Source organism: Phragmites australis, chromosome 10 (assembly GCF_958298935.1).
Source record: "Phragmites australis chromosome 10, lpPhrAust1.1, whole genome shotgun sequence".
Classification (NCBI taxonomy): domain Eukaryota; kingdom Viridiplantae; phylum Streptophyta; class Magnoliopsida; order Poales; family Poaceae; genus Phragmites; species Phragmites australis.
Window position 1 is genome coordinate 33,201,804 of NC_084930.1, and position 25,845 is coordinate 33,227,648.

The following is a 25,845-nucleotide window of genomic DNA, read 5'->3' on the forward strand; positions in this document are numbered from 1 at the left end:
TTCTTGAGATGGAAGTTTTAGAGAATTACGATAGGGAGATCATGATTAGAAGTAAAAGGGCATGAATCGGTAATGGATAATGGAATCTCTTGATTAATGGGGTTGGTTAGTAGGATGGGTGCATTAAGATTAGTGTTGTCACGTGTCACTGTGTGGGGAGGGTCCAGTTTGATGGAGCTGTAGATCAGATTCTATAGGATTTTCTTCCCACTCTGGGGTATTAGAATATGATAGTTACACGTTAGTCCTCGTTTATGCGACGAACTTAAATTGAAGGCAGTGGGTTTGTCGGGCTTCTCAGGGCATCATCTCCACTCATGGATGGCCACTCATGCACGGGCTAACGCTAACTTTCTTATGGCCAGAAGGGAGAAGACGAAGGCAGCTCATGGACGACGGCGGACCTGTGGAGCTTCCAAGCAGAGGTTGCTCGCTGGTGTTGTCCTAGCGGCGAACATGCATGACGAAGGAGATCGAAAGGCGGTCCATCCTCCCCGACGGAGCCCCCCCAGTAGAGGCGGAGACGGAAAAGCAACGGCGAGGGAGGTGGAGAGACCGGCTGCGGGCGTCCGCAACGACGGCAAGTGCAGCTCAAGGGTGGGAGAAATTTTATTGTGTCACGGGGACACAAACAAAATCATCCGGAATTACCTCAAAGAAACCTAGCAGTGCAACAGTTGACGCCATGGGCGCGCCGGCTGCCCCTTACTGGATGTGAACGCCATTGTCCGTTTCTCAAGCCGAAAGGCCATCACCACCTTTCTGTGTTCCTTGGCCCTTTTCAGCCTCAGCTCCTGACTTCACGGTGTGGTGTGGCTAAAGGGCCATCGACCGACATGGGATGAAAATTGCTTGGCGGAGAGTCGGCAGTCGGCTAGTGGCGGAGCTAGAAAAATAGAAGTGGCTATGCATAAACATAATAATATAACCGACCACATGTAATTAGACAAATACTATACAACATACCCAAAACACCCAAGCTCCGCCAACATAGGATCCGAGTCCCATGCCGAGACTCTCGGTAGCGTCGCTGGAGCATACGTCCATCCGCCTTCGCAGGGTCGGGACGGCAGTCGGTGGTGACTGACTGACCGGCCGGTGAGTGCGACAGCGCGTAGTGCTGGCCGGCACCGTCCGATTGTCCTCCGACAAATGCAGCGTGATGCCGGTACAATTCTTGGACTTGGGCACGCATGTCGCGGGGACAAATGGAACGATGCGAGGGCATTTTGACTTAGCCAACCAAATGAGCTAGTGACCAGATTTTTCGAGAAATTCAAAGTGTAAGGGTGGTAGCGGGTCGGGTTAGATCAGTGTCTTATGGGTTTGAGATCCGTCAAGGGCCGGTTCGGATGTCAAAATTGCCTCACGGGGCCATCGGGTTGAGTCCCAACCTGATTAGGATTCGAGTTTATTTTTATACATGTGGGTACCCCACAGGCCTTGAAACCTAAGCTCATTCAATCGAAACCTGAGGCCTATTCCACCACGGGCCTCGAAATCCTGTCGTGGCGCTGTCTACCTCCACCAGTGCAGCCGCGTACATCCGCTCACGCCCAGGCCACGTGCCCTGCCCGCCGTGCCTTGGTCGCACGTGCCCTACATGCTGCTTCTTGGCCACCGGGAGCCGTGCCACCCAGTCGCATGACGTCATCGCGTCGCCCAGCCGAACGAAAACCTTAAACATTGGCATACACGACAATCGAGAATCTGGCTATCTAGTGCAGCTAGGATTGCACAACTAGTTAGGATGACAATTGGACTCGCGGGTTCAGGTACCCTGTCCGATGGGTTTGGATTCGAGCCAAGATTTCACCCATGGGTTTGTCAAGTTAGGTATTCGAAATGGGTCAGATTGGGCTTGGGTTTTAGTTTTCACCCACGGTTTGTCCACGGGTCACCCAAGACATGCATGTAGCCCACTAGCCAAGTCTCAGGTGGCCAGCCGCACTTCTAAAGAGGCCCCGGCGGCCACGTCGTGCCCACTAACTGACGGCTAGCTAGCTAGGGTTAACTCTCGAGTGGAGTGGCCGAGTATGTCTCCGAGGCGATCAGGCCCCCTCCCTCCTCTAGATCCGGTCTCCCCCGCCACTACCGATGGTCGAAGATCCCCAATGCGCTCCTCCTTGTTATCTTCATCGGCATCACCGCATCAGTGACGACATCAAGGCGCTCGGATGCTGCTCCCTCGTCTCCTGACTCATGTCGCTTCCACGAGCTCACACCCCTTGTTGACTCTATCCTCGTCCGCGTAGACTCTGTCATCTCTAACGAGCCCCCTCCTCCTCCTGGTCCTCGTCGACACTGTCCTCTCCTACCTCCTCTGTGCGTGCCCCGCGCGAATAATTATGCCCTGGTGCCTCCCCACCTCTTCCTCGCATGTCGGGCTCGCACCTATCTACCACCGCGAACCACACGCACGTCAGGGCCTCCCCTCTCCCCACAAGTCCACAACAGCAGATCTTCTCACAGATTGGCGTCGGCTGATGAACCCATCGGTCGCAGCAAGATGGAATGGGCGAGGGTGTGAGGAGGAAGATGGAGTGGGGATTGGCGATGAATCGTCGGGTTTCTTGCCCCCATCGGGTCTCGGGACCCTACCGGGGTCAGGGCCGGGGTGATTTTCCACCCCTTATTAATTTCAGGATCGGATCAGGTTTGATATTTCGGATTTCAGATCATGTGTGTTTTTTTCCACCCAGCCCCAAGACCCGATCCGTTGCCACTCTTATAACTAGTTCATCGTGTTGAGCCGTTGAGACGATGAGGCTGCTTCTGCACCTGTTACACCAGCTGCTGCATGCCCCTGCGCGGCGAATAATGGATCATCGTCGTGGTGACCGCCATTCTCCCCTGGCCAAGGTGAGCCTCTGCGCCCTGACGTTCAACACCGCCGTGGCCGCCTACAGGTCGCGCGGCGACCCGAGCTCGGTCGCGTTCGTGGCGCTCGCCTACGCAGCGCTGCTGCTGCTCTTCCATTTCCTACGCAAGTTCGAGCGCGTGCCACCTGCGGACAGGGGCAAGGTGAAGGCGGCGGTCTGGGCGCTCTCGACGCTGCTTACCGCGATGTTTGCATCGCGGGTGGCTCCTCTGATGCCGCCGCTCGTCGGCGTCGCGGTCTGGGCGATGGCCGCCGTGACGGCCGGCGGTGGGTACTGGGCGTTGTTTGTCAACCACTGAGGCGTGACCGACCGACTCCAGTTTCATTGTGTCAGAGTCCCGGCTCGCAGAGCAGCAGTGTAGATGCTGCAGTTGGTATCGTTGCCGACTGAGATGAATTCGTTGGTTACGCCCATGATTTGGCTTTTTTCGGCTTTTCTATACATCTTCAGAGACTTGCAATGAATTTTGCTTATTTATCGAAGTTGTGTCTTGATTTGAGACTCAATAGATTTTTGTTGATTCAACAAGGAGCATGGACACAGAAACATTGAAAGCCGCAGACATGGAGTTGGAAGTGAAAATTCTATAACGTGGTATGTATGCACTCTCTACCTTTAACTGTCCATTTGTATTAAGATTTGTATTGAAAGGTTAGATAAAAAAAACATGAGATAGATGAGAGAGTGAATGGCCGAGATAGATGATGAGTACATAATACATTGCGGAGTTACATTTCTCCCATAAAATTACATAGCTTAATTTTTTCGTTTGAAAAGATAATTAATAATCTTTTTCTAAAAGTGATGCTCACGATATTGGACAATGACATGTATGTATTTCATCGTTCTGCTTTCCTCTTTTTTTGAACGGGTCAGCATGAGATTTGTTGGTATGTATGTTAATAAAGAAGGGGAGCAAAATGTACATAGAAAGGCCAGCAGGCCAAAACAAAACAGGCTCAGCCATGGAGAAAAAAACTCAGGGAGGACAATGAAGACAAAAAAGGATACTAATCACCCGGAATGATCTGTCTAAGCCTCTTCGCTCCTGCTAAGCAATGTGCCCTAGCCTCCTCTTCGATCTTGGCAAGCAGAGTCTTTGCAGAGAAATCCTTGGGCTGGAAAATTCTAGCATTGCGCTCTTTTCAAATCTCCACTAGTAGCATCATGGATCGGACTGCCCAGGACGGCATACCTGCGGCATTGCCAACAGCCTGCCACCATTGCGCAGCCGAGTTACAGTTTGCCCAATCTGTTGCATGGGAAGTTGCCAAGTCTAAGGCATACCTTTGGACGGATTTGTTTTTGTTTTGGAAGTTTTAAGTATGCATTCTTATATTGGGCAACCCACCCTAACATGATTTCTCATCTATCCTTTTTAGCGTTCCCCAAATCTCCCACGGTTACCGCGGCCATGACGCGGCCGTCCAACGCACAGGAAGCTTCAGATTAGACTTATCTTTTCTGTTGCGCTCCGTTGCAGTCTGTGCAGCATTGGATCAAATCTACAGATCCAATGATGAGAAAAATCATAATATAATTTGTCCCAATACTTCAATTTGCATTCAGAAATTATAAGCAAATCATCGTAATATTATGAGCAATTTTGAGTAAAATTCAAAAACAAATTACAACACATATAAGCAAATCATCACCAAACGCTTTCTTAGGCAATAGAGAGGATATGCACGAAAAATAGGATGATTTAAAGAAGCAAAATAGGAGAAAAATGGAGACAACTTTAAGCATTTGCCAGGCAAATTAGTACAAAACTCGGAAGCAAGTTCCTTCTCTACTCGAGCCACGGCCACCGATGCCTGGAACGACATGCCCTAGCACCACAACTCTCTTGGAACTCCCCTCGGTGGAGCCACGGCCCCAATCGTCATCGGTGCGACATGTACTCTGAGGTGGCCGCAATCACTGTGGTGTAGTCTGCTCTGCAGGTGGACGCGACTACTATGGGAGGATTCATGTCGCCAGCGGGGTGGGGCATTAGCGCCTTTGCATTGGGCATGATGTCATAAGAAACAATAGGGGAAATGCGCATAAACAATAGGATGATTTGGAGAAGCAAAATAGGAGAAAAATAGAGGCAACTTTAGGCATTTGATAGGCACATCTACACAATCTGGTAGGTAATTTGGAAACTCACGCCTTCACGCTTGTCGATGAAGCCCCACTGACCAATGATGATGAGGAGCTCAGATCTTACAAGAAGAAGAAAGGGCACTCGTAGAGGTCAAGCGAGACAAGGTAGAGGTCAGCGATCGGCGCGTGGTCATTGACATCCTGGATACGGTTGTTGCAAAGGTCAAGATCCTGCAATGAGGACAGCTCCCCGACGACACCAACTACGCCATTCCCCACCCCCTCTATCTTCAGCATCATCATCACCTTTGTCACTTCAGTCCATAGTGCCCCAACAGCGTGGACGCGGAGGGGAGCAGTGGAGGTGGCGCTTCCTCCTCCATCTCCCTTATCTCTTCTACTCTATTATCTAAAATGGCTAGTAGAATCCATTTGCAAAGAGAGAGAGGGCACTGATCTTTCCAACCGATGTAGAAAGAGAGCTGGTTGCGTTTTATATCACACGCCAAACACAGTCTCAAGCATATCACGCATCAAACACAAGCACATTTAGTTAGTGCAATCTTAGGCATATCACGCGCCAAACACAGTTTAGTTGCATTTTATATCTAGGAACCATTTCAGTTCATCAACCAATTATTGTCTGTATTTTAGAGGTGCCTGTTCATGAAAAATACTCGGGCATATAGTTGAGAGCGGCAAACAAAAAGGTCCTGCATGACTGCATCTACATGTTCTGAAAAGTCAAAACTTTGGGCCGGGATCCTCTGCTCTAGCAGCGGAGAAGACAGAAGACCCATCTCTACGGTAAGTGAGTTTAATGCACACTTACTGTGCATAGCTACTACTGCAGAGGATCAGCGTCCCAAAACTTTGGGTCAAGAAAGGCAAAAGGGGCGACAGCAGCGGAAGGAAAGGAAGAGAAAAGACGGGGGCAGGGACCGGAGCGGAGATGAAAACAGAGAGGTTGGAACTCGCGAGACCAGAAATGATCGCTGCCTAGTTAAACCGCCGCCTGCAGAGCGCAGACTGGGGTTCTTCTCCGGCGCGGCCGGTGAGCTTCCATTCACATCGGTGATCGGTGCCGGACTGCCGCTGGCAACACGAGGTCAGTTTGGTGCTCGGTTTCAGGCGTTTGATGTGTTTCTTTTGGAAACAGGCAGATAGGGAGACGAATTTGCTGCCAGTCTAGCAAGATTCTTTTCGGTTCTTTGGGAAATTCTTTTGAGATTTTCGGTTCTTGGACTTCCACATGACTTGTTCATGGGCTCCATCGCCGACAGAGCGCTGCTCGTTTTGATCCCCTTGTCCATTGAAATAGGTCCAGCACTGCTCAAACTTGCTCCCTCTTCGATTCCTCCAAGTTGCTTGCTGGTGCTTTCACGAGCATGGTACTCGAATCGAATCGCCATGCTTTGGAAGCCTCGCTAGCAGCCTAGCATTCATTCTCGCATTTGGATTTCTTTACAGAAAGGCCATGTATGCTGGTGCTCTTCCAGTCAGCACCACCCTTGCTCATCTCGAATCTTATTCGCCTTCCGCGAACCTGAGCAGCAGGTTAAACCGTGGAAGTGAAACCGAGACCAACAGAGGAAGTAGTCCAGCCGCCGGCGGCTACCTGTTCATGGTCTCACGGAGACAGAGGAAGTAGTCCTCGCTTCGTCTTCCTCCGTTCCCCGTAGTCGCAGCCGCCGCGGCTGCTCCGTCCCATGCCTCATGGCCTCGTGCATGACGTGGCGCCCAGACCTGACACACATCTGCTGACGTAGAATACAAATCATCACTTTCTCCGCCTATAAATAGTGCGGTTACCAATGTGGCAAAAAGCAAGCTAGCTCCGGCCTCCGGCCGGCTCTCGCACACCGCGCCAGAAGCGATGGACCTCGGTCGCCATGGTTTCCTCACCAAGCTCGGCTTCGCGGCGCTGACGGGCAACTCCGCGCTGGTTATCTACAGGTCGCGCGGCGACCCGAGCTCCGTCGCGTTCGTGGCCGGCGCCTACGCGGCCATCTTGCTGCTCTTTCGCTTCCTCCGCAGGTTCGAGCGTGGGGAGGGGGACGTGGGCAGGACCAAGGCCGCGGTTTGGCTCCTTACCACGCTGCTCACGGCGATGTTCGCGTCACGCGTCGCACCGCTGATGCCGACGGCCGTCGGTATCGTCGTGTATCTGACGGCGGCGGCGACCGCTGGTGCTGGGTTCCGGGCCTTCTTTCTCAACCCGTGAAGTTCTGATTTCTTCACGCCGAGCAGAGTAAGGCCTCCTTTGGTTTACAGGCAAAACGGAGGAAAACCGTAGGATTGGGACTCATCACACTTTTGGTTCACAGGAATGGAGCAAAGGAATAGCGTGTGAAATTTTCCTTTGCCTACCGTTTTAGAGGAAAACTGCACGAAACTTAACATCCAGTAGGAACAGAGCAAAGGAGTAACGTGTGAAATGTAAGCGTTGCAATAACAAGTAAAGGATAATCCTTGCACAAGATGCTTCCTTGCACGTCAAGTCGATCCGGAGCTAAGGCGGTGGTGTACTCCTACAAGAAGGACATCAACTATCCGGTCAAGCTCCCGATCGCACCATAGCTAGCAAACTTGCCATGGAAGGAGGTGGCGCCGACGCCGTTCTCGTCCGCGCGGGCCTAACCGCCGTAACCCTGACGTCCGGCTTGGCCGCTTACAGAGCCGCAGCGGCGAGAGACGTCGGCTCCACGGCGTTCGTGGCCGTCGGCTACGCCGCGCTGCTGCTGCTCTTCCTTAGGCTCCGCGCGTACGAGCGACTGCCGCCCGGGGCGGCCGCCCACGGGAGGGGGCGGCTGAGACGCGAGGTCTGGGCGCTGTGCACGCTGCTCACCGTGCTGTTCGCGTGGAAGGTCGCGGCGGCGATGCCGTCGTGGCCCGTCGCGGCGGTCGTTTGGACGATGGCTGCTGCCACCACGGTCGGTGGCTCTATTGGCTTGTTCCGCCGCCATCCGTGACGGAGGAACACTGCTCGAGTGAACCATACACGTAAGGTTGGCCGGTTGGTTTGCCTGTTGATGCATCTTGTGTACGTCCGGCTATGCTTGTATATCCGTCCGGTAAGCGAAGTTGATTACCTTTTATCCTAGTCGATTAAGATGTCTGGTGAGTTATTCCACTATAAAAAATAGATAAAACAGATGTAAAATTAATGACGGTTTGATCATAATATAACTTATCACTTATGTTAAAAATGATAGGTTAGTTATGACGAGTCACTCGTCATTAGTGACGGGTTATCTTAGACGAATTATAAGTGACGGGTTAAATTGTGACTCATTATTAATAACTAATTTATCAGTGACAGGTTGTTCTAGAGAGTCATTAGTGATGAGCCAAGTATTGATCCAACACTAATGATCAGTTTAATAAAATAGAATAGATGAAGAAATCTTAATTAGCCAATCACAGATATATTAGTCGATCACTCTGATGAAATATTAGAGCTCATCAACTCTTCAATTCTTTTCATAATTGTGACATATCTAATATATCCTTTATAATTTATCAATTATAAATCTAGCTACTATATTAATTAAAAATAATAACTATATAATAGTTATTGAACCATGTATATTTTCTATATCCAACACTAAAATTTGCATTTATTTGTAAACCATAAAATATGTAGTATAATGGTAAAAACAAATTCATTTCTAAAGTAATTTGATTTATAATAGTGTATTCATAAATATTTTTTATTTTAATTTTATTTTCCTCTTATTTTTCTCACCCTAGCAACACTGGAATAAAAACTATTGTATATCTTTTTTTCTTAAGTTTGATGTAAGAGGAGCCTTCTATAAACACAAATACGTGTTTAAAAAATGATACAAAAATTTTCAAAGCAATAACTCAATCTTCCAAGACGTTTTTAGCCTCAAAAAAATTATTGAACCTGACAAAATCGAGGAGAAACGGATGTAATATTTTTAGATATCCATAGAGTCAAAAAATATCGTAATTGGAGTCTGTATATAAAAATTATACCAGTTTAACCGAAGACACTCTAAATCAACTGTTTTGTGTGTCTATTTTACAATAAACATTAGTGACGGGTCATAACTGTGATCCGTCACTTATCAGAACGTACGCGAGAGTGAGGTGGTAAGATTGCTATGCGTGCGAGAGTATGTCATGAGTTCAATTTGCACAAAACACACACTATAAAAATAGCAAGAGACACGTGGCGAGTGGTGATGACCTGAGTTACGTTGGCTCGGATTAATTTTTTTTTTAATAATTTTTATGTTTAAAAAGTACGAAAATATTTCATCAGTTATAAATGACGAGTCATAACTTATAATAAGTGATAGGTCATATTATATTTATTAGTGATAGGCTAAATTTTAATCTGTCACTAATGATCTTATTGATGATAGATCTTTATCTATTACTCATGACTAATCATCAATAAGACGTTAGAGGTTTATGACACGTTACTTTTGAGTATTTTTCCAGTAATGTTCTTGCAGGCTAACGGTGGGATATGTTTATTGCTATTCGGTTTTGGAGCACAATATTCTCCTTAGAATTTATTTTTTACAGCAAGATAGCATAATTTTCCAGGAATCCTGCAAAGGTTCAGAGTTCCTGATGGGGCCGACTATTGGCATATGACATCGAAGAATTCATTCGTTTTGTCATGGTGTGCTTGGGAGGTTATCATCGTTGCTCAAGCTTACTGAGGTGTGGATGCTGGAGCAAGAGGATCGCAGTCGTAAATGGTTTGCCTGTAAAATAAAGCAAGCTGAAATGAATTGTATGATTGTATATTTTAGATTACACCGTCACCAATTGTTTGTATATTCTCTATTTTCTCTCTTTTATGAGGACACTTATTGTATACTCTTATAAGCGTTGCAATAACAAGTAAAGAATAAGTTGTTGATCTAAGAAACATTTTTCCACCAATTGTATTGCAAGTTGGTACATATCTTGTTCACAGTATTAATAAAAAGATAAAAGAGATGTTGTCTCACTAAAACATGTTGCGACAGTCGTGAACATATAGTTTTTTAAAAAAATACAATTTTGTATATACTTACATATGTAAAGTTTATCTTAATCATTTATCATTTTTATTTGATAGACTAATACTAATTTAAACATTAATTATTTCACTAAGTATATGATTTTTTATCTACTCATGTAACACGAATTTTAATAGTAAATGAATGGTCATGAAAATCCTGCATCCGCATGTGCTGATCGAATTTTCGCGTCCGGGGTGAAGGCTCCAAGAATCTGGGCGGCCCCGCTCCCGCTGGGCGCTAGCCACACCAGACCTTTCCCCTGTGCTTCCGTCTCTCTACCGGCTTCTCTCTCCTCGCTGAACCCCCACGAGCACCATGGCGCTCGCGTCCGGCACGTCGTCCCATCCTCTCCTCGGCCGCCCCACCGGTACCGCCGTCTCCTCCTCCTCCGCCTTCTCGGTCCGGTTCCCCCGCGGCCGCAGGGCCGTCTCCCTCCGCAGCGGTTCCGCACCTCCAGGTCCGTGGTCAACTCAACTCGGATGTTATTTCCCCCCTCATGTAATTGGAAACAGTCGAGTTATATTGATTTGTAAAAGATATGGATTTGTGGCTACGTGGATAGTGGGATTTGGGCTGTAAAGACCTATGAAATGAGCTTGGATTGGATTAATCCGTACTGTGAGAGATATTGAACCATACCATAAGAACTGATGTTGATGTGGCACACCTCGTTATCTAGGAGCATGGCTTCAGGCAGTTGGACACTTGTCTAGCTGTGCCGCTGTGGATAGGAAGGCTTGGTAGCCTTGGAGATTATCGAACGCTTCATTAATGTGATAACTGGCAATATAAGGATTAGAAGCCTTCAACAGAATTCCTATTATGTGCATATGTTGCGGCCTATATTGCCTTTGTGAGTTACTAATTTTGTATGTTGTTGCCTACTCCCTTCTGCGCGTGGCAATTTAGTTGGCATATGTTGGTAATTGACCTGATTAGGGTTCATCACTTGGCCATCCCCATCCAAATAGTAGATCTTTTCTTCTTTTTCCCCCCAAATAAGGAGGTTTAAGCTGTGCCACCTCTGGCCTCTGTTATCAGAGAAAGAAGAAACACGTACTCAAAGTTTCAAACCTGTATTCAGCCATAGTCCCTAAAGAATAAATATAATCCACAGGACCATGGTAGACAATAGTTCTCGTTTATTGGGTTATAACTATTCCTAGACACTGTTTTGGAAGTGTTGGATGCCTTCTTACCAGAATAAAACTTATACATTTGGTCATTGCACCGTATGTGTCCAATTGTAGGTTGTTAGACTTGTTGGCACAATTCCTTTTTCTTCAAGGTGATTAAGTGAAATATTCTCTTTCTAAAGCTATGTGTAATTTACAAATACAATGCTGCTAGGTCACTCATAACTCGGATAGCGTGCAACTAGCATGTTATATTCATTAGGCCAGTCGCAACTGCCACTTCTATAATCATTTATTTTTCTGTTGTACATGATTGCGAAGTTGTAGCCTTGTAGGTTGAAGTGACCTTTAATACATAGTCCTTTAAATGAACCAACATCAGTCACTTCCGTAAGCATTGTTTGTTGCCGATGAACATGATTTGAAGCTACAGATTGAAGTAGATTTTAGTAAGTCATTCCACATCAGTCTTAGGTTCATATTTCCCATGGTTACAGGAGAAGGGAAGGTTTAAGGGGAACTGTTAATATTGAATGTTATGACATGGTCTGATTTTATGGTATTAAATACTGTATACAAACACCAAATAGTCGACACGATTTCACACAAGTTCCATCTAACGCTAAATGAGTAATTGATTGATTATATTTTGCAGCAGCTGCAGCAGCAACATCTGGTAGCATTGCTCCGGCTATTTCATTGACTGAGAAGGCCTTCAAACATCTGGATAAAATGAGGGCTGAACGGAATGAGGATCTCTGCTTAAGAATTGGAGTGAGACAGGGAGGATGCTCAGGCATGTCCTACACCATGGAGTTTGAAAATCGTGCAAATGCCAGCCCTGACGATTCAGTTATAGAATATAATGGTTTTGCAATAGGTAACTTCTTCATCCTAACTATGCATTATTCATGTTAGGATTTAGGAATGACAACTGTTTCTACAATTAGACTCCAAAATACCTGCTTTTTCAATGTGCTACATCAAGTGTTCTTGTCTGAAGTAGCATGGTGCTGGTTCCGACAAAGTTATTGATGATATTAAGTTGGATTGTTGGACATGTGCATCCATAGTAAAACTGATGAAGCTAAAGAAAATCCATTTCCAATTTAATTGAAAGGCTTGATAAGTGATAACTGGTCATGAGGAGTTACTGCCTGCCGCTGCAGAATGGCTGTAGGGATTTTTAGTCTTATATTCTGAATACTTGCTACAGTATAAGGATAAAATAATTTCTAAAGTTCGGTCTTAGAATTAAATGTGGTTCTCTATATTCTGAATGAACCAACTGTATCTATCATTTGATTCAACAGATCGCTAACAAAGGATTATTTTGTGCTTCTTCAGTCTGTGATCCAAAGAGCCTTCTCTTCATGTTTGGAATGGAGCTGGACTACAGCGACGCTCTCATCGGCGGCGGCTTTGCCTTCCAGAATCCAAATGCAACAAAAACCTGTGGGTGTGGCAAATCTTTCGCCACCGGAAAAGAAACGGAGAACACAGCAACTGCCTGCAACAACTAAAGAAGTATAGTATTAGTTCCGTCAAAACGGGATGTAGCTGCCTTATAGCTTGCTTCTGTTGGTAAAATGAGTGTGATGGATATACCACTGATGCATTCTGAAGAATGACACGATTTGTACTGGCACGGCCTGGTGTGTATCCAGTGGGACTTGTTACTGCTGTAAGCCTGTAACCTTAATACTAAGTATAATTCAAAGATAGTTACAGTCTTGTTTAATTTTTGGATATGGAAGAGAAAGAAGGGAAGAGTGTTTATTCGGTGGTTCTGGAACCGTCCGTCACTTGTCTGTAATACTAGCAGTATTGTGAGGGAATCAATCTGACACGTGAAGTTTCCATCGGACGGCGCAGTGAATGGTGTCACTGTCTGTAATAGTATTGTGCGGCAATCAATCTGACACGTGAAGTTTCCATCGGACGGCGCAGTGGATGGTGGCTTTGGATCCGTCACTATCTGCAATAGTATTGTGTGGCAATCAATCTGACGCGTCAAGTTTCCATCGGACGGCGCACGTGGATGGAAACCCGTTCCCAGTGCGAACCAACCGTCCTGTGTCCCGACGACGAATCGCGTCTCCCCTGCGCTGTTCGACGAAGCAATGGCGACCACGGCGCCGCTTCTCTCGCCCCCAGTGCGCTCGCCCAGCCTATCTCCCGCCCTCGCCTCTCGCCTTTCACCTTCGCCACGCCAGTGAGGCTGCGGCCGCGGCTGCTCCTTCGCCGCGCGCCGGACCCGTGTACCGCCAAGTTCGACGCCCCCGCGGAGGCCGAGGAGACAGAAGCGGCGGCGGCGGTAGACGGCCCGGCAGCGCAGCAGGCGGAGGAGGACGACAGGTCTGGCTCACTATGACCCTCAACTCGTGCGTACGCGCACGAAAGTTCGTCGCCTTCTGAGGCGGCCGTGTGCTGTGTTGCGTTTGGTGCTGTGTGGTTCAGTTACTCTCGTCGGATTTGGAGGGCGATTCGCCAGTCAGGGAAGCCGAGTGCTGATTTCGTCGAACTTTAAAAACTTTGACTATTAATATACATAAATTTGCTAAAGTTCGATACATGCAAATGATATGAGAGGATCCGTCATGAAAATTACTCTCGTATGATTATATATTTAAAAAAATTCACTAAGAAATAATTATAAAAAGTAATATTAAAACTGTGTATTAGAGACCATATAGATATCCTAAATGAAAGTAAAAACGAGCGGAGGTAGAATAAGATTTTCGTCAATAATTCGATTCGATCTTCTCTGCTGTAAAAATAGTGGCTGAAGCACTCATTCTGTGCCGATCATGCATCTTTATCATACAATTCTTTGTACTTGGTTATCACGACTGCAGGCAGAGCTGCTGATCCCTCAGCTGGAATTCCTCAACGAGGAAGGAGCACAGGATGAGCTCTGGGCATTGTCGAGGATTTTCCTGGATACGCTTGTACAAGAGACAGGCCAGGTTTGGATACCAGGTCGTTTAGCAGTAGACATGGCTTTTGCTCTTTCTCACGCGCTTACTAGTTACGAACTTACGATTGCATCACTCTAGCTCCTACCTGGCCCTGATCGATACATTGGATTACTACTTTGGCAGTTGGAAATTCGTGAATCTTGTGTTTTATATATTTGTTCTTTACTGATGCAACTTGCTATATTACAGAAAGCTATTGCAATTTTCCCAGATGCTGTGCAGCTGCCCTTCTGAAGTATCAGTGGAAAGATGCACAGTTCAAGTGCTTTAGGTACTGCTTCACTTTCTTTAGTTCACTCAGGGAGTGATGATTTCATAGCGAATTGATGTAACATGTTATATCCCATGAATTCCTGAATTATTGTGGCATGCTAAAGAGGGTATTGGGCTATGCATGTATATATGCAAGATTTGAATGCGTTTGCACCAGCAGATTAGTATACATACCTACACGTATAGCCATCACATGAAAGAGCTCATACAGATTTTCATGCCTAAAAAAATACATTCATATTCGCATCAATTTAAGATTGATATTGATCAGCAACCAACCTTATATTTCTATTTTATTATAATTTGTGTATATATCCTGAAGTAGTGTCTAATTTTAATTTAATGAAGATAAGACCTCTTGTATATGGAACCCACGCCTTGTTAGTGGAGATGTTGGAGTAGGCTTTAATGTTCGGAATCTATGCAGAAATTTCTTAAGGTAAGTGAGTGGAAACATCTTTACACTGTTGCCTGTCAATGTGCAACTATTTCTGCTTCACAAAACACAAATAAGTATTGCTTATACAGACAAGAGGATAGACAGAGACACTTCATTTTGTGAAGTATGCTGCTATGTTTTAAACCATAGTAGTTGTACCTGTAAACCATTTGGTTGTTTCGGCCAGTCTTTTTTCTAAATAATACTCAATCGGAAACCATGGCTTTCAATATGAAGTTGGGCTAGTCCCCTTGTTTCTAAAAATGCCCAATGAATCCAGTAAGCGATTTTATGTTAGGAAGACCCCAAAAAAACATGGCATTGAGCATCCTATCTTAACTCTTATCTATTCAATGCGTATATTTTTTGTTGTTGACTGCAGTCTCATTGAATTAGGGCATATGTTTTCTTCTTATATGTTGGTTGGTCCCTTTCTTTTGCTAACATCCATCACCCTCTTTGCAATACTTTTACCACTGTTTACTCAACGAAGCCATTGCCAACTGGTGCAATCTTTAGATGCTATCCTGGGTATGTAGATAATTGTTGTCTTTTCCATTCATATATGATCCAAATAATTATTCGTTGACAGAATAAGCTAAGATTTATGTTTCTTTTATTTGTGTTAAAGAAACTCGAAAGTATTTTATGATGATCCAAATAGGTTAAACCGATATTTGCTTGCCAGAGAACTGACAAGTCGCCCTGATGCAACAGATATTGAGGTAAGGCACTGAGACTAACTAATAATTTTGTATGTCGTTTTTATCTGTCTTTGATCACTACCTATTTAAGAAATTATGCTGAATTGAATGTGTTCACTGTCGAAAAATGAGTCACATTATGTGACTGCTATAGAAACTGGTAGCACCCAGTAGTCATCTCGTTTTTCAATCTCTAGACAGCAATTTGTGGCTGCACGCACATTAAGCAGCCAAACTAGTGTCACTCAACACAAAATGGAAAATGCCATTTTTTTTTGTTAAAGAAAAACATATGTTTGCTGCTGGTTCGCATACATATGCTGTTGTAGTTCAGCAATGCTGTCCATAAAAAAAAATCATTTTTAAGAAACTGATATCATTCTAATTTGAAGAGGATATTTGGAGGTGCAGATGAGCAATCCGAAGAGGCGCCATCGTTGATGAATAATGTCATGGGCGTGGTTAGTTCTGTGAGCCGGTTTATGAGGGTCATCTCCAAGTGAAAATCACAGCAACTATTCTTCACTTTGGATGCCATCGATAATCATCTTGATGGCTTATTCTTTTGTTATACAAGAAGATAGTGTTGGTGCATCAGTGCTGCCATGTTGCTTCCCTGAGCAACTGTGTACAGCTAAAACATACCGTAGATTCCTCAAATCTTCCGAGGATCCTACACCATGCGGTTCTTATTTGCATAAGCATAACTGTATAAATTTTTTCAGTAGATAGATCTTTCCTGGAAGTAGTAGAGATTGAAATGTAACTACAATTATTACTTGACTCTTTAAGTCACTTGGGTTCATGTATCATAATCTGAGCTCACCTTTTGCTTACTGAAAAAAAGGAATGGACTGAAAAACACAAACTCGATTCTCTGTTTTACATGTTTACTGTGAATCAAACAATTTCTTTATCCTATTATTCTACAGTGAGTCAGGATATCTACACCAAATAATAAAATGACCAAATGCCAACATGGGGTACTCATCATAGACCCAGCAAGGGCACACGCCACCGCTCAGATTCTTATTTTTCAGTGGACCTAGATCTTTTTTCATGAAGTTGTAAATATCAAATCGCTGGTATGCCCTCGCTTAATTTCTTTTTGACTCGGTCCGCCCTTGAATGCCAATAACAGTCGAGTGAACTAAACACGTTTGGAATCTTCAGCTCATGTGCTCTGTTGTCCATGGGGCACCCAGCAGCGCCGACGAGCATGCCGTGGCCGTGCTTGACGGCGACGGCCCCAGACCGAGGTGCTGTCCCCACCTGAGCCCCTGCATCTGGCTGCCCTCCCTTCCCGCCGATGACCCACCGCCCTGATTGCCGACGTACGACGTGATGGCGGCCGCCAGCGCCGTGTGGAATTCCGGGTCCGACGTGATCGCCTTTGCTATCGTGTCCGTGAGCACGCCGGCCGGCGCGCTCCCGCTTGCAGAAGTCCTCTGCTGCTGGTAGAGCACCGGGCCCTCCCCACTTTGCCTTCCACTGATGCTGCTAAGTGCAGCTTCGTAAGAGCTGAGCTTGACGCCGTTGTACGACGGCGCAGCTGGTGACCCGTAGCTAAGGTACCCAGCACCACCGGCCGCCGGCCATGCAGCAATGGACAGCTCGCTGGGCCCGGAGCTGGAGAAGGAGAAGCTAGTGGGAGGCGAGTACCTGGTGCCGTGACCGAAGCTCGACGAGAACCTGTTGCTCATGGAGAAGGCCTGGGAGGTGGCCGCTGCCGGCGAGGTGAGGTCCAGTGTGATGGTCGGATAGGACGGGTTGTAAGTGATGGATGCGGCGCCCGTCGGTAGAAAGAACGGCTTGGGGGCGTCGTGCGGCGCCGGGAAGCCGAAGTTGAGCCCTGCAGCGGCGGCGGCGGAGGCAGTGGGGAAGCCGAGGGAGGAGGAGGAGCCCGAGGTGAGCATGGACGCGGCGGCTGAGGTGGTGGAGGCCATGGCGGTGGCGAAGGCGGAGAGCGGGTGGTTGTGCGTGCCCTCGTAGGTGGTGATCAGGATCGACATGTCGTCAGCGCTTCTCTGCACCTGCAAATGTTACGCATGATCATGCATGGTCAGGAGGGATGATTGCAGAAAATTAATTAGCATACAATTAAGGCAGTATTGGCCTTATATATACCAATGTTTATATCTTCGCTGTACGTCAATGACCGACTATGTAGAGACTGGGACGCTTTTAAGTTATTCTCTATTATTAAAAAACGTCAATGACCGACTAATTTTACAGACATGCATATATCCTTATCACTTATTACATTATTTCAGCTCAAGGTTTAAGTCTCAAAGTAAAAATATAACAGGCCATATGATGTTTGACATCTCAAGCAACAGAGCCTCACCCGACCAACATGTCAGTCTCACTCACATTCAGCGGCATATTGTAGACCATACGCTTATTCAGTACCATGCATACTGGAATTTCTCAAGATTAAAGTTCGGTTGTGTTAAGCTGATGACAAGTGTTTTAGATTCGGATGGTCTAAAAAAATAGTCTAATTTCTGTTGTACTATACTCTATCTGTTGAGAAATAATAGACATGTTTTATTTTAAAAAGTCATTATTTATGTACTTTGACTAACATTTAATCATATAAGAATTTTCAATGTATAAAAATTATATAATTATATTCATAATTCAAAATAATTTTACACTATATAGGTTTTGCATCTATAAATAATATATTTTACGAGAAAATCTTAGTCAAAATCTAACTTCAAATACTGAGCTTAAAAAATACGTTTACTATTTCTGAATGAAGGGATTATTAGTTAACATAAATCTAATACTAAGACCCCGCAAGAATGCCCAAAGGCAACGGTGAGAAGAGAGCGGCGGGGTTCGGCAGTTGGCTCCGCGTCGCCCCTCTAGCTCTCCTCGCCGACGCCGCCTCCTCAGGATCGAGTAAGGCTCCGAGTCCTCGATCTCTGGTCTATCGTGCTCCTGGATTTCTATATTTGATCCGTGCTAGGTGTTACCACTTTGTTGTTTGCAAAGCGAGTGTAGCTCGCCTGGTTTGGCCTCCCGTTGTGGAGCCAGCCCGTCCGGGATCGATCTTATGACGTCGCATCCTATTATAAGACCTCCAAAGAAGGCTCCGGAGGAGGGGTACCGGTGTTAAAAAAAAACCCACTTGGTTGTTTGATTCATGAGTATAGATGCATGATTTCCTTGCATTTGTTTGGTGGTTCCGATCATGTTTGTGGATGACCTAACCCTCGATTTAGCCCGTCAACTGCCAATTGGCAGATTGCATCGACTAAACGGCGGCTTTGGAAGCCATTGGATCAATTTAATTGGGAATTAGAGGCCTAGCAATAAGTAGGCAACACTCGGTTGTTAGTTAACTGGTCCATGTCGACCAATAGCTTCCAATTTTAATTCCTCGTAAACCGCAAGCAACGATGGTTCAAACTGAGCAGAATTTGGGTCATCCATTGACTCCAAACCCATGTTATGTAGCAGTTGTATAATGGTGCCTTGTTAATTAGCTGGGTTGTTGGAATCAGTACCCGCGCTCGAAGTCAATCTCTTGCAAGTATATCATGTTCATCTTATGTGAAGTATCGTTGTCAAAGGAGACTTGGATTCGGAACTTAGATTTTCCTTGTTGGAAAAATATATAGCATCATGTTTTTTAATGAAAAATGTGTAGTAGTTTTAAAGATGAGCGATATTGAAGATAGTGCATGTACCTGCTTCCTGACGGGGCATCCTGCTGCAACGGTGCACCGGTAGTAGGCGCGGGGGCACGGGTTCCCCTTGGCTATTTTCTGCCCGTACTTCCTCCATTGGCATCCGTCTTTAATCTGCACAGCAATACAAGCATGCATGCGCCTTGTTCAGTTCATCTCATCACCATGTGTTTCTAGCTACTCCTACATAACAGGTCATCATCGTACTTTTCCAAGAATGTATGTGTCTACGTACCGTCGGTGCATCACACCTTGCCCTCACGGACACCCTAGCCTTCTTGATCTGCGGCAGTGGACCTGTGTCATCATCGGCTTCAGCACCGACACTCCTCATGTTCTTGAGCGTTTTGCTGGGCGGCCATTGCTCTTTTGTCTCCACGGTGTCATCCTTGGCGTCCCCAGAACTGCCTTCAGGGCTCTGGTTCAGCACATCGGGCTGTATCTTCGAACTGTTAGTAGCACCAAATTTACAGTCTGATAATCCAAGAGAGAGGCCTCCTCCTTTAATATTCAACGAGTCTTCTGTCACTTTGCCTTCGGCAAGACTATCCTCTTCCTTCTTGCGCGTGCTTGTGCTCTTGCCGAGGCTCAGTGAGACGAATTCAGGCTCTTCCATGTTGGTGGGGAAAGCGGTCGGAGGGTCTGCAAACTTCTTGGCTTGTCCTTGTTGAAGAACGTCGAAGTGCATTTGAAGAGATCGGTAGTTCTCTACAATGTGTGATAACATCTTTTTTAGCCTCTCGTTCTCTTCTCTTACCTCACCCATCTCAGCCCTTGTGGATGCGAGTTTATCTTCCTGAACCAGAAGCCGTCAAAGCACAACAGTCAGATCCAGAAGTCATTTCTGAAGCAAATCACATATGATAATGGATAGTAGTTGTCTTGGTGTAAACCTAGGAAGACAACGGATATAATTATAATGCATCCTGACCTTGTTCTGAGCCTTTAGATTTGATGAGGTTTGCTCTGATTCTGAGTTCATTTGAGATCTTTCCCTTGGGCTTGGAGAACACACCTAGGACGAACCAAAAAAAGAAAGGCTGATCAAAATACCGCAGTAGATAAGAAAAACTAAAAATTACACGGAGCTAATGAAACTAGGCTGACTTCTTTTATGGTGAAAATTCTAGTTAGGAAATTTCAGGATAAGGAACTTAAACTTCAGGATTAATTGTGCTATTTCTTCTGAAGTATCCTACAGTGGTGAGCCATGAATTTTCCTTGGTTAATGAATTTTTGAACATGCATGTATCAATAGTTAATTATCAGGTACCTGTTTTTTTGTGCTTGATTTGTGTAAGGACTTGAAAAAGTTGTCATCCGGCAACTGATCATCATTTTTTATCTGCAACAATAACGTAGAAGATTGTATTATTTGTATGATCAGAAAAGAAAAACACCATATAAAAATATCTTGGGAACCAGCTATGCATGCATGGAACATGGACCATTCCAATTTATAGTTTATCCACATATTTTGTCTGTGCTACTACATACATGCACCAGAACTGGTGGTTCCTGATATTTCGTAATAAGATGAACACCTGATTGATTTGGACATCAGAATTTGTTTCTAAACATGCATCCCTAATCTTAATTAGTTCCAATCATGCATATATATACTGCATTTCTGAAGAAACTCCCTATTCACATACCACGAACAACAATCTGAAAGAGAAAAACTCTCATCTAAGTCCTAATCATACTAAATCATATACACAAACAAACTCTTCAAATCTTAAAACCAAAGAACAAAAAGAGAAAAAAAATCCATACCTCGTCTTTTAACTGCTCTTCATGGCTATCAAGCTGCTTCTCCCCTTTGATCATCTCTCCTCTTTGACGGAAGCTACCTAATTTTTGAGGAGCTCAATCCCTATTCTCTCTTCTCTAGCTTCAGGTCTCTCTCTTCAGATCTCTTTGTTCTTGCACCAGTCTTATGGCTTATAAAGGCAGGCCATGGCCTCTTCCTCTCCTATTTGGACTTCGGCATAAAAGAAGTCGTAACCCAGTGCTTACCTATGTTAGGCGGTCAACATCGATTATGTCAAATATCGCCCCACTCTTCCATGACTTGGAGACAGAAAAAGAAAAAAAAATGGCACAGGCGACTGACATTTATGTGGACTTCAACGTGTGCAACATGTTGCTGCTGTTGAGAAGCCTATCAGTGCGTCCAGACTGCGTACGTCCGGCTGGATGAGCGCGTCCACTGTTAATGTCCGTATGAAGCTTCCCACGAGTCATCGCGTCAGCCAACTATTATGAAACTCTCCTCACGTAAGGACTTGATTTCAAAGCTTCAACATAGGACCTTAGAACAATCGGATGGTTATAGGAAACTGGTTTCCATAGGATAATACCCATATAAGTAGCTTATTTGTTTGCCGTTGTGGAGCTGAAAGTTCTGGATAGCTCACGTTGAATTTTATGAAGACAGCTGCAGTGACTAATGAGCATGCCACTACTTAGAGAAACGGTAAAAAAAAAAAGCTGCTCATTAGTACCGTTGAACAGTAACTAAGACTAAAAATATATCAATACCGATTTTTAATCGTTCGCACGCGAACAATGATTAAGCCGCTAAGAACTAACACTGAAACGGACTATTAGTGCTAATTGGTGGATGGAATTGGCACTGATATATAGTCTATTTTAGTGCCGGTTCTAACCACCAATCGACACTGATATTTATTATAGTATAAAACTCACCTTCTGCTCCAACCTTGATCAGAACAGAGCCATCGCGAGCCTAAGCAGAACAGTGTTGCCTGCTATTTTTGCCGTCCTTACAGTTGGAGCATTCAAATTTTAGAGGAGTCAAGGTGCTCTAAGGTTTATAAAATGATCTATATTTTATTTTTAGATAGATTTAATTGGTAGATTGTTTTAGGGTTGGTGCTTGGTGCTTGTTATATGGTGATGAATTTTGAGATCCATTTGAGATCTAATTTAAGAAAAGTTTGTAATTTTTGCCATAGTTAGATGTATAGAGATGATCTACATTTTGTTCGTAATTAGATTTAGTTGCTAGATTACTCTAGGTTTAAATGTATGTGATTGTTCCTTGGTGTTGAATTTTGGAAGGAGCAAAACCTCCCATTGATATCTAATTTAGAAAAAGATCATAATTTTTGTCATTGTAGATGATTTAAGAAGTAGATTAAAGTTATATGCAAATAGTTATGGGTGCCTACATTAAAATCTAACTTCAATTTTCTAGTATGAAGATTGCGTATATTTTTAAAGTTTTAAATTTAAATACTAATTTAATAGATTTTCTCTATTCATTAATCAACGTAGTAAATTTAACACAATTGATAAAATACTGTGTTGTAAGTATGACACGTTCTCTCACGAGTCGCAATCAGACACAACAGCTTTTGAAAGGCGGGTCCCCAACCCAGTCCAAGTACCAAAAGGAGATGGACCCTCAAATAGGGATCGATCAACATGCAAGGTAATTTAATGAATTTATTCTAGATTTTAAATTTTTTAATGATTATAAGTTGTATGGGTTTAATTATAATAATTTATAGATGAGCTGATCATGTATGTACAAGGATCAAGAGACAGAGTTCTTTAATGGCGTTGATGCTTTTTTAGGGTTGTTCCAGCGTACAAGAAGCCAAAAAGGAAGCGTGCCAATCACTATATATGATGTATGTGTGTCGATTATAAGAACGAGAAGCAGTTTTTAAACATAAAACAGATTCATGCACACTTGATTTGTAGGGCTTTCAAGGCAGACTATACTTGTTGGACTGAGCACAGTGAACTTAAAGATGTTGTGCATAAAGTGCAACCAACAGTCGAAGAAAACGAAGGTAACGATATGACAGCTAACAAAGACTTCGATATATCGGTATTTGAAGATATTTTTGTTAGCAACAATGAAGACGGCATAGAACAAATGTTGCAACGATATTGATGTGTACATCAAACCATTGGTTGACGATCTTCTTGTACTGTGGAAAGATAGCGTACATATATAGGATGAGTATAAATGTGAGAATTTCACCCTTCACGTAATGCTATTTGTAACGATCACATATTAACCTGCTCTTGGTAACCTATCAGGGCAGACTGTAAAAAGGTACAATGGATGTGTTCAGTGCTAGGAGGAAACAGGGGGCGGTGACTAACGAATAGTCAAAAAATAATGTTTATGAAGATTCTGAAGAAATATGTTCGTAACTGAGGTCACCCGGAAGGTTGCATTGCCCAAGGATGGACTACTAAGGAGGTTGTTGAGTTTTGCTTTGACTACATGAAACTGAACGTGATTGATATTCTATATCTCGCTATGAGGGGAGGCTAAAGGGGAAAGGGATGATGGGTCATATTTCAATCCATATCAAAGATCATATTTCATTCACTTAAACACATTTCACAGTTCTACAATAGTGGGCTCGTATGTCAATATGTACGTGAGCATGCTATGCTCCACAAATCCAACGAAGTCAGATGATTGGATCGCAAGGGAGCATAGAGATAATTTCGGTAATTGGCTACGTAAACACATGATAGGTATGGATATTGACGATGCTCTGTTGGAGCTACTGGCTAATAGCCTGTCAACTATGATTCGCACATTTCAAGCATACGAGATTAATAGCTATATATTTTATACGAGAGCGCAAGACAACAAGTGCACTAACCAAAATAGTGGTGCCCGTATTGATGCCTATGACCGCGCTAGCAATGGGGAGACCTAATATGGATTTATAGAGGAGATTTGGGAGCTTGAATATGGCAAGTTGAGGGTCCCTTTGTTTCAGTGCCAATGGGTCAGACTCTTAGGGGACTCAAGGTCGACAAGTACGGTATGACTACCGTGGACCTCAAACTCGTCGAATACAGAGAAAGATCATTCGTGCTTGCCAGGGATGTTGCACAAGTCTTCTATGTAAAGGACCTGAACCCAGTTAACAAGGAGGAGCGTCACATGGTTCTTCAAGGAAAAAAAATATTGTTAGTGTTGATGATGTTGTCGATGAAGAAAACTACGATAAATTCGACGACCTGCCTCCTTTTAGAGAGAATGTTGATCTGCCTTTCATTGTTGACAATGAGGAAGCTACCTATATACGTCGCGACCATAACAAAGAATTAATCGTTTAATGAAAGTAGGTTTCATGTATTTGGTGAAATTTGTATAAATTTAGGATAACCTTTCATGTTGTGAAGCTTTAACCAAACAAGTTGATTTTTTGCATTGTTTTACTCAAAATCAATCCACAGTCAAGGCACGCTGCAAACATTGTTAGAAAGATAATTGAATATTGTATCAAAATATTCAAAGTTCATGATGTGATTGTCATTGTAAGGAGCTGAAATTTATATAAATTTAGGATAAACTTTAATTTGTATCGAGAACATGTATGGATGATGTAATAATATTCTTTAATTTATATTGAGGACATGTATGAAGTAATAATATGCTTTAATTTATATTTAGGGCATGTATTAATAAATAAGATTAATATGTAATAGAAGAATATTTTCCAGGAGTAAAATAAAAAAATATCAGTGCCAGTTCTAAATAATAATTTTGGGGTTTCTAGAACAAAAATTGGCCCATTACCACATGGACGACATCACAGAAAGCAAAGTGTGTAAGGTTGTCGTGCCCACCTTGAACATTACCACCATGGTGGCTATGGGGCAGGTTGACCAATGCATAGAAGGGGCTCTCTTCAACGATCTCCCAATATCGTGTGGATATGCCAAGGTCCATGTGGACTCCGTACGAAGGTTGTACCATAAGATTGACATGGATTACCCTGGAGAGACGAGTTCCAAGAGGCTCAGAACAAATGTAGGTGGTTTTGTGGATTGTCATTTCAAGTGTTGCTCCTATTGGTCTTCTTATGGCAGGATATAGTCGACAGATAAGTCACCCTTACTATCCCTCTACAGAACCGTACATGAGAGTTTCACCTCATACGGCTCCTCGTTCTGTGGCATGAGTGCTACATAGTGTTTGAAGAAGAGACAGACGAGTCATCTGATGCGGAGTTAGACCCACCATCCAGAAGATCTTCAACTCCTCCACGGTCGCCGCAACTGCCACCGTCACCAAGAAGATCTCCAATTCCTCCCCCACGGAACTCGCCACCACTGCCACCAAGAGAGCCAACTCCTCTCCCTCATAAGTCGCCACCATTGCCACCAATAGAGCCAACTCCTCTCCCTCGAAAGTCGATATCATATGCACAATCTAAAAATTTAAGTTCATCTCAAAAATCAACTTCATCTCAGAAGCAAAGGCCACCTAAGAAGGTGGCAGCACCTGAGAAATTGCATTATGAACATATTAAAGAGGAAACTAGAGTGATAGTGGACGCTAGTGTTAAAAAATTCTTGCAAAAGCTAGAGCCTAAGAAGAAAATACCAATCCGTGCAGAAACACAAAAGTTTTTCTCGAAGACAGCAACACCTGCTGAGCCTAAGCGTAAATCAAACTACGAGCGCATCAATAGCAAAAAAAATACTTGAAGGAGTCTACAATCGAACATATAATACAAGAACAAAATTTAGAAAGATTTCTTGAAGAATCCAAAATAACAAGAGAGCAATTTCTA

The 25,845-nt window shown here is 44.2% G+C and overlaps 6 protein-coding genes across 14 annotated transcripts; 5 read left to right on the top strand and 1 right to left on the bottom strand.

The window, feature by feature from the left end:
* The first annotated feature begins 2,771 nt into the window (after nucleotides 1-2,771).
* LOC133883277 (uncharacterized) lies at nucleotides 2,772-3,388 on the top strand. Its single transcript, XM_062322553.1, has one exon. It carries the CDS (start codon nucleotides 2,821-2,823, stop codon nucleotides 3,178-3,180), a length of 360 nt encoding a protein of 119 aa, XP_062178537.1. The 5' UTR covers nucleotides 2,772-2,820; the 3' UTR covers nucleotides 3,181-3,388.
* A 2,287-nt stretch (nucleotides 3,389-5,675) lies between these two features.
* On the top strand, nucleotides 5,676-9,990 carry LOC133930867 (uncharacterized). Of its 3 annotated transcripts, none has more exons than XM_062377634.1 (2): nucleotides 5,676-6,081; nucleotides 9,558-9,990. In XM_062377634.1, the coding sequence occupies exons 1-2, from the start codon at nucleotides 5,691-5,693 to the stop codon at nucleotides 9,674-9,676; spliced, it is 510 nt and encodes a 169-aa protein (XP_062233618.1). In that variant the 5' UTR covers nucleotides 5,676-5,690; the 3' UTR covers nucleotides 9,677-9,990. The 3 variants fall into 3 exon arrangements, 2 of the variants coding, with proteins under 2 accessions (XP_062233618.1, XP_062233619.1); XR_009911808.1 differs by lacking the exon at nucleotides 5,676-6,081 and adding an exon at nucleotides 7,565-8,047 and having other exon boundaries at nucleotides 9,558-9,985; XM_062377635.1 differs by lacking the exon at nucleotides 5,676-6,081 and adding an exon at nucleotides 7,565-7,981 and having other exon boundaries at nucleotides 9,558-9,984.
* On the top strand, nucleotides 6,434-7,437 carry LOC133930869 (uncharacterized). Its single transcript, XM_062377636.1, has 2 exons — nucleotides 6,434-7,224; nucleotides 7,301-7,437. Exon 1 carries the CDS (start codon nucleotides 6,850-6,852, stop codon nucleotides 7,195-7,197), a length of 348 nt encoding a protein of 115 aa, XP_062233620.1. The 5' UTR covers nucleotides 6,434-6,849; the 3' UTR covers nucleotides 7,198-7,224; nucleotides 7,301-7,437.
* A 252-nt stretch (nucleotides 9,991-10,242) lies between the features above and the next one.
* Nucleotides 10,243-12,901, top strand: LOC133930872 (iron-sulfur assembly protein IscA, chloroplastic-like). 2 transcript variants are annotated; one of them, XM_062377640.1, is made up of 3 exons: nucleotides 10,243-10,481; nucleotides 11,819-12,040; nucleotides 12,508-12,901. In XM_062377640.1, exons 1-3 carry the CDS (start codon nucleotides 10,340-10,342, stop codon nucleotides 12,681-12,683), a joined length of 540 nt encoding a protein of 179 aa, XP_062233624.1. In that variant the 5' UTR covers nucleotides 10,243-10,339; the 3' UTR covers nucleotides 12,684-12,901. The 2 variants fall into 2 exon arrangements, with proteins under 2 accessions (XP_062233624.1, XP_062233623.1); XM_062377639.1 differs by having other exon boundaries at nucleotides 10,246-10,481; nucleotides 11,816-12,040.
* A 142-nt stretch (nucleotides 12,902-13,043) lies between these two features.
* Nucleotides 13,044-16,278, top strand: LOC133930871 (uncharacterized). 6 transcript variants are annotated; one of them, XR_009911810.1, is made up of 5 exons: nucleotides 13,044-13,518; nucleotides 14,019-14,142; nucleotides 14,331-14,412; nucleotides 14,763-15,384; nucleotides 15,950-16,278. XR_009911810.1 is itself a non-coding variant. In XM_062377638.1 (4 exons), exons 1-4 carry the CDS (start codon nucleotides 13,114-13,116, stop codon nucleotides 15,996-15,998), a joined length of 660 nt encoding a protein of 219 aa, XP_062233622.1. In that variant the 5' UTR covers nucleotides 13,044-13,113; the 3' UTR covers nucleotides 15,999-16,278. The 6 variants fall into 6 exon arrangements, 1 of the variants encoding a protein (XP_062233622.1); XR_009911809.1 differs by having other exon boundaries at nucleotides 14,331-15,384; XR_009911811.1 differs by having other exon boundaries at nucleotides 14,019-14,129; nucleotides 14,331-15,384.
* A 119-nt stretch (nucleotides 16,279-16,397) lies between these two features.
* Nucleotides 16,398-21,221, bottom strand: LOC133930870 (WRKY transcription factor 72A-like). The gene is made up of 6 exons (XM_062377637.1): nucleotides 21,035-21,221; nucleotides 20,532-20,603; nucleotides 20,190-20,273; nucleotides 19,494-20,054; nucleotides 19,259-19,372; nucleotides 16,398-17,590 (listed from the first exon to the last, which is right to left on the bottom strand). The coding sequence occupies exons 1-6, from the start codon at nucleotides 21,086-21,088 to the stop codon at nucleotides 16,727-16,729; spliced, it is 1,749 nt and encodes a 582-aa protein (XP_062233621.1). The 5' UTR covers nucleotides 21,089-21,221; the 3' UTR covers nucleotides 16,398-16,726.
* Between the last annotated feature and the right edge of the window lie 4,624 nt (nucleotides 21,222-25,845).

What these genes read in the sequence shown, in the direction of transcription:
- LOC133930871 (XM_062377638.1), top strand. Translation starts at nt 13,114, where the DNA reads ATGGTGGCTTTGGATCCGTCACTATCTGCAATAGTATTGTGTGGCAAT. An exon ending in CAGGCGGAGGAGGACGACAG is followed by an intron (nt 13,519 to 14,018) that starts GTCTGGCTCACT and finishes TCACGACTGCAG; the next exon opens with GCAGAGCTGCTGATCCCTCA. An exon ending in AGGCCAGGTTTGGATACCAG is followed by an intron (nt 14,143 to 14,330) that starts GTCGTTTAGCAG and finishes GCTATATTACAG; the next exon opens with AAAGCTATTGCAATTTTCCC.
- LOC133930870 (XM_062377637.1), bottom strand. Translation starts at nt 21,088, where the DNA reads ATGATCAAAGGGGAGAAGCAGCTTGATAGCCATGAAGAGCAGTTAAAA. An exon ending in AAGAGCAGTTAAAAGACGAG is followed by an intron (nt 20,604 to 21,034) that starts GTATGGATTTTT and finishes TTATTGTTGCAG; the next exon opens with ATAAAAAATGATGATCAGTT. An exon ending in GATGCCCCGTCAGGAAGCAG is followed by an intron (nt 17,591 to 19,258) that starts GTACATGCACTA and finishes TAACATTTGCAG; the next exon opens with GTGCAGAGAAGCGCTGACGA.
- LOC133930869 (XM_062377636.1), top strand. Translation starts at nt 6,850, where the DNA reads ATGGACCTCGGTCGCCATGGTTTCCTCACCAAGCTCGGCTTCGCGGCG.
- LOC133930872 (XM_062377639.1), top strand. Translation starts at nt 10,340, where the DNA reads ATGGCGCTCGCGTCCGGCACGTCGTCCCATCCTCTCCTCGGCCGCCCC. An exon ending in CAGCGGTTCCGCACCTCCAG is followed by an intron (nt 10,482 to 11,815) that starts GTCCGTGGTCAA and finishes TATATTTTGCAG; the next exon opens with CAGCTGCAGCAGCAACATCT. An exon ending in ATATAATGGTTTTGCAATAG is followed by an intron (nt 12,041 to 12,507) that starts GTAACTTCTTCA and finishes GTGCTTCTTCAG; the next exon opens with TCTGTGATCCAAAGAGCCTT.
- LOC133883277 (XM_062322553.1), top strand. Translation starts at nt 2,821, where the DNA reads ATGGATCATCGTCGTGGTGACCGCCATTCTCCCCTGGCCAAGGTGAGC.
- LOC133930867 (XM_062377634.1), top strand. Translation starts at nt 5,691, where the DNA reads ATGACTGCATCTACATGTTCTGAAAAGTCAAAACTTTGGGCCGGGATC. An exon ending in ACTGCCGCTGGCAACACGAG is followed by an intron (nt 6,082 to 9,557) that starts GTCAGTTTGGTG and finishes ATAATTTTCCAG; the next exon opens with GAATCCTGCAAAGGTTCAGA.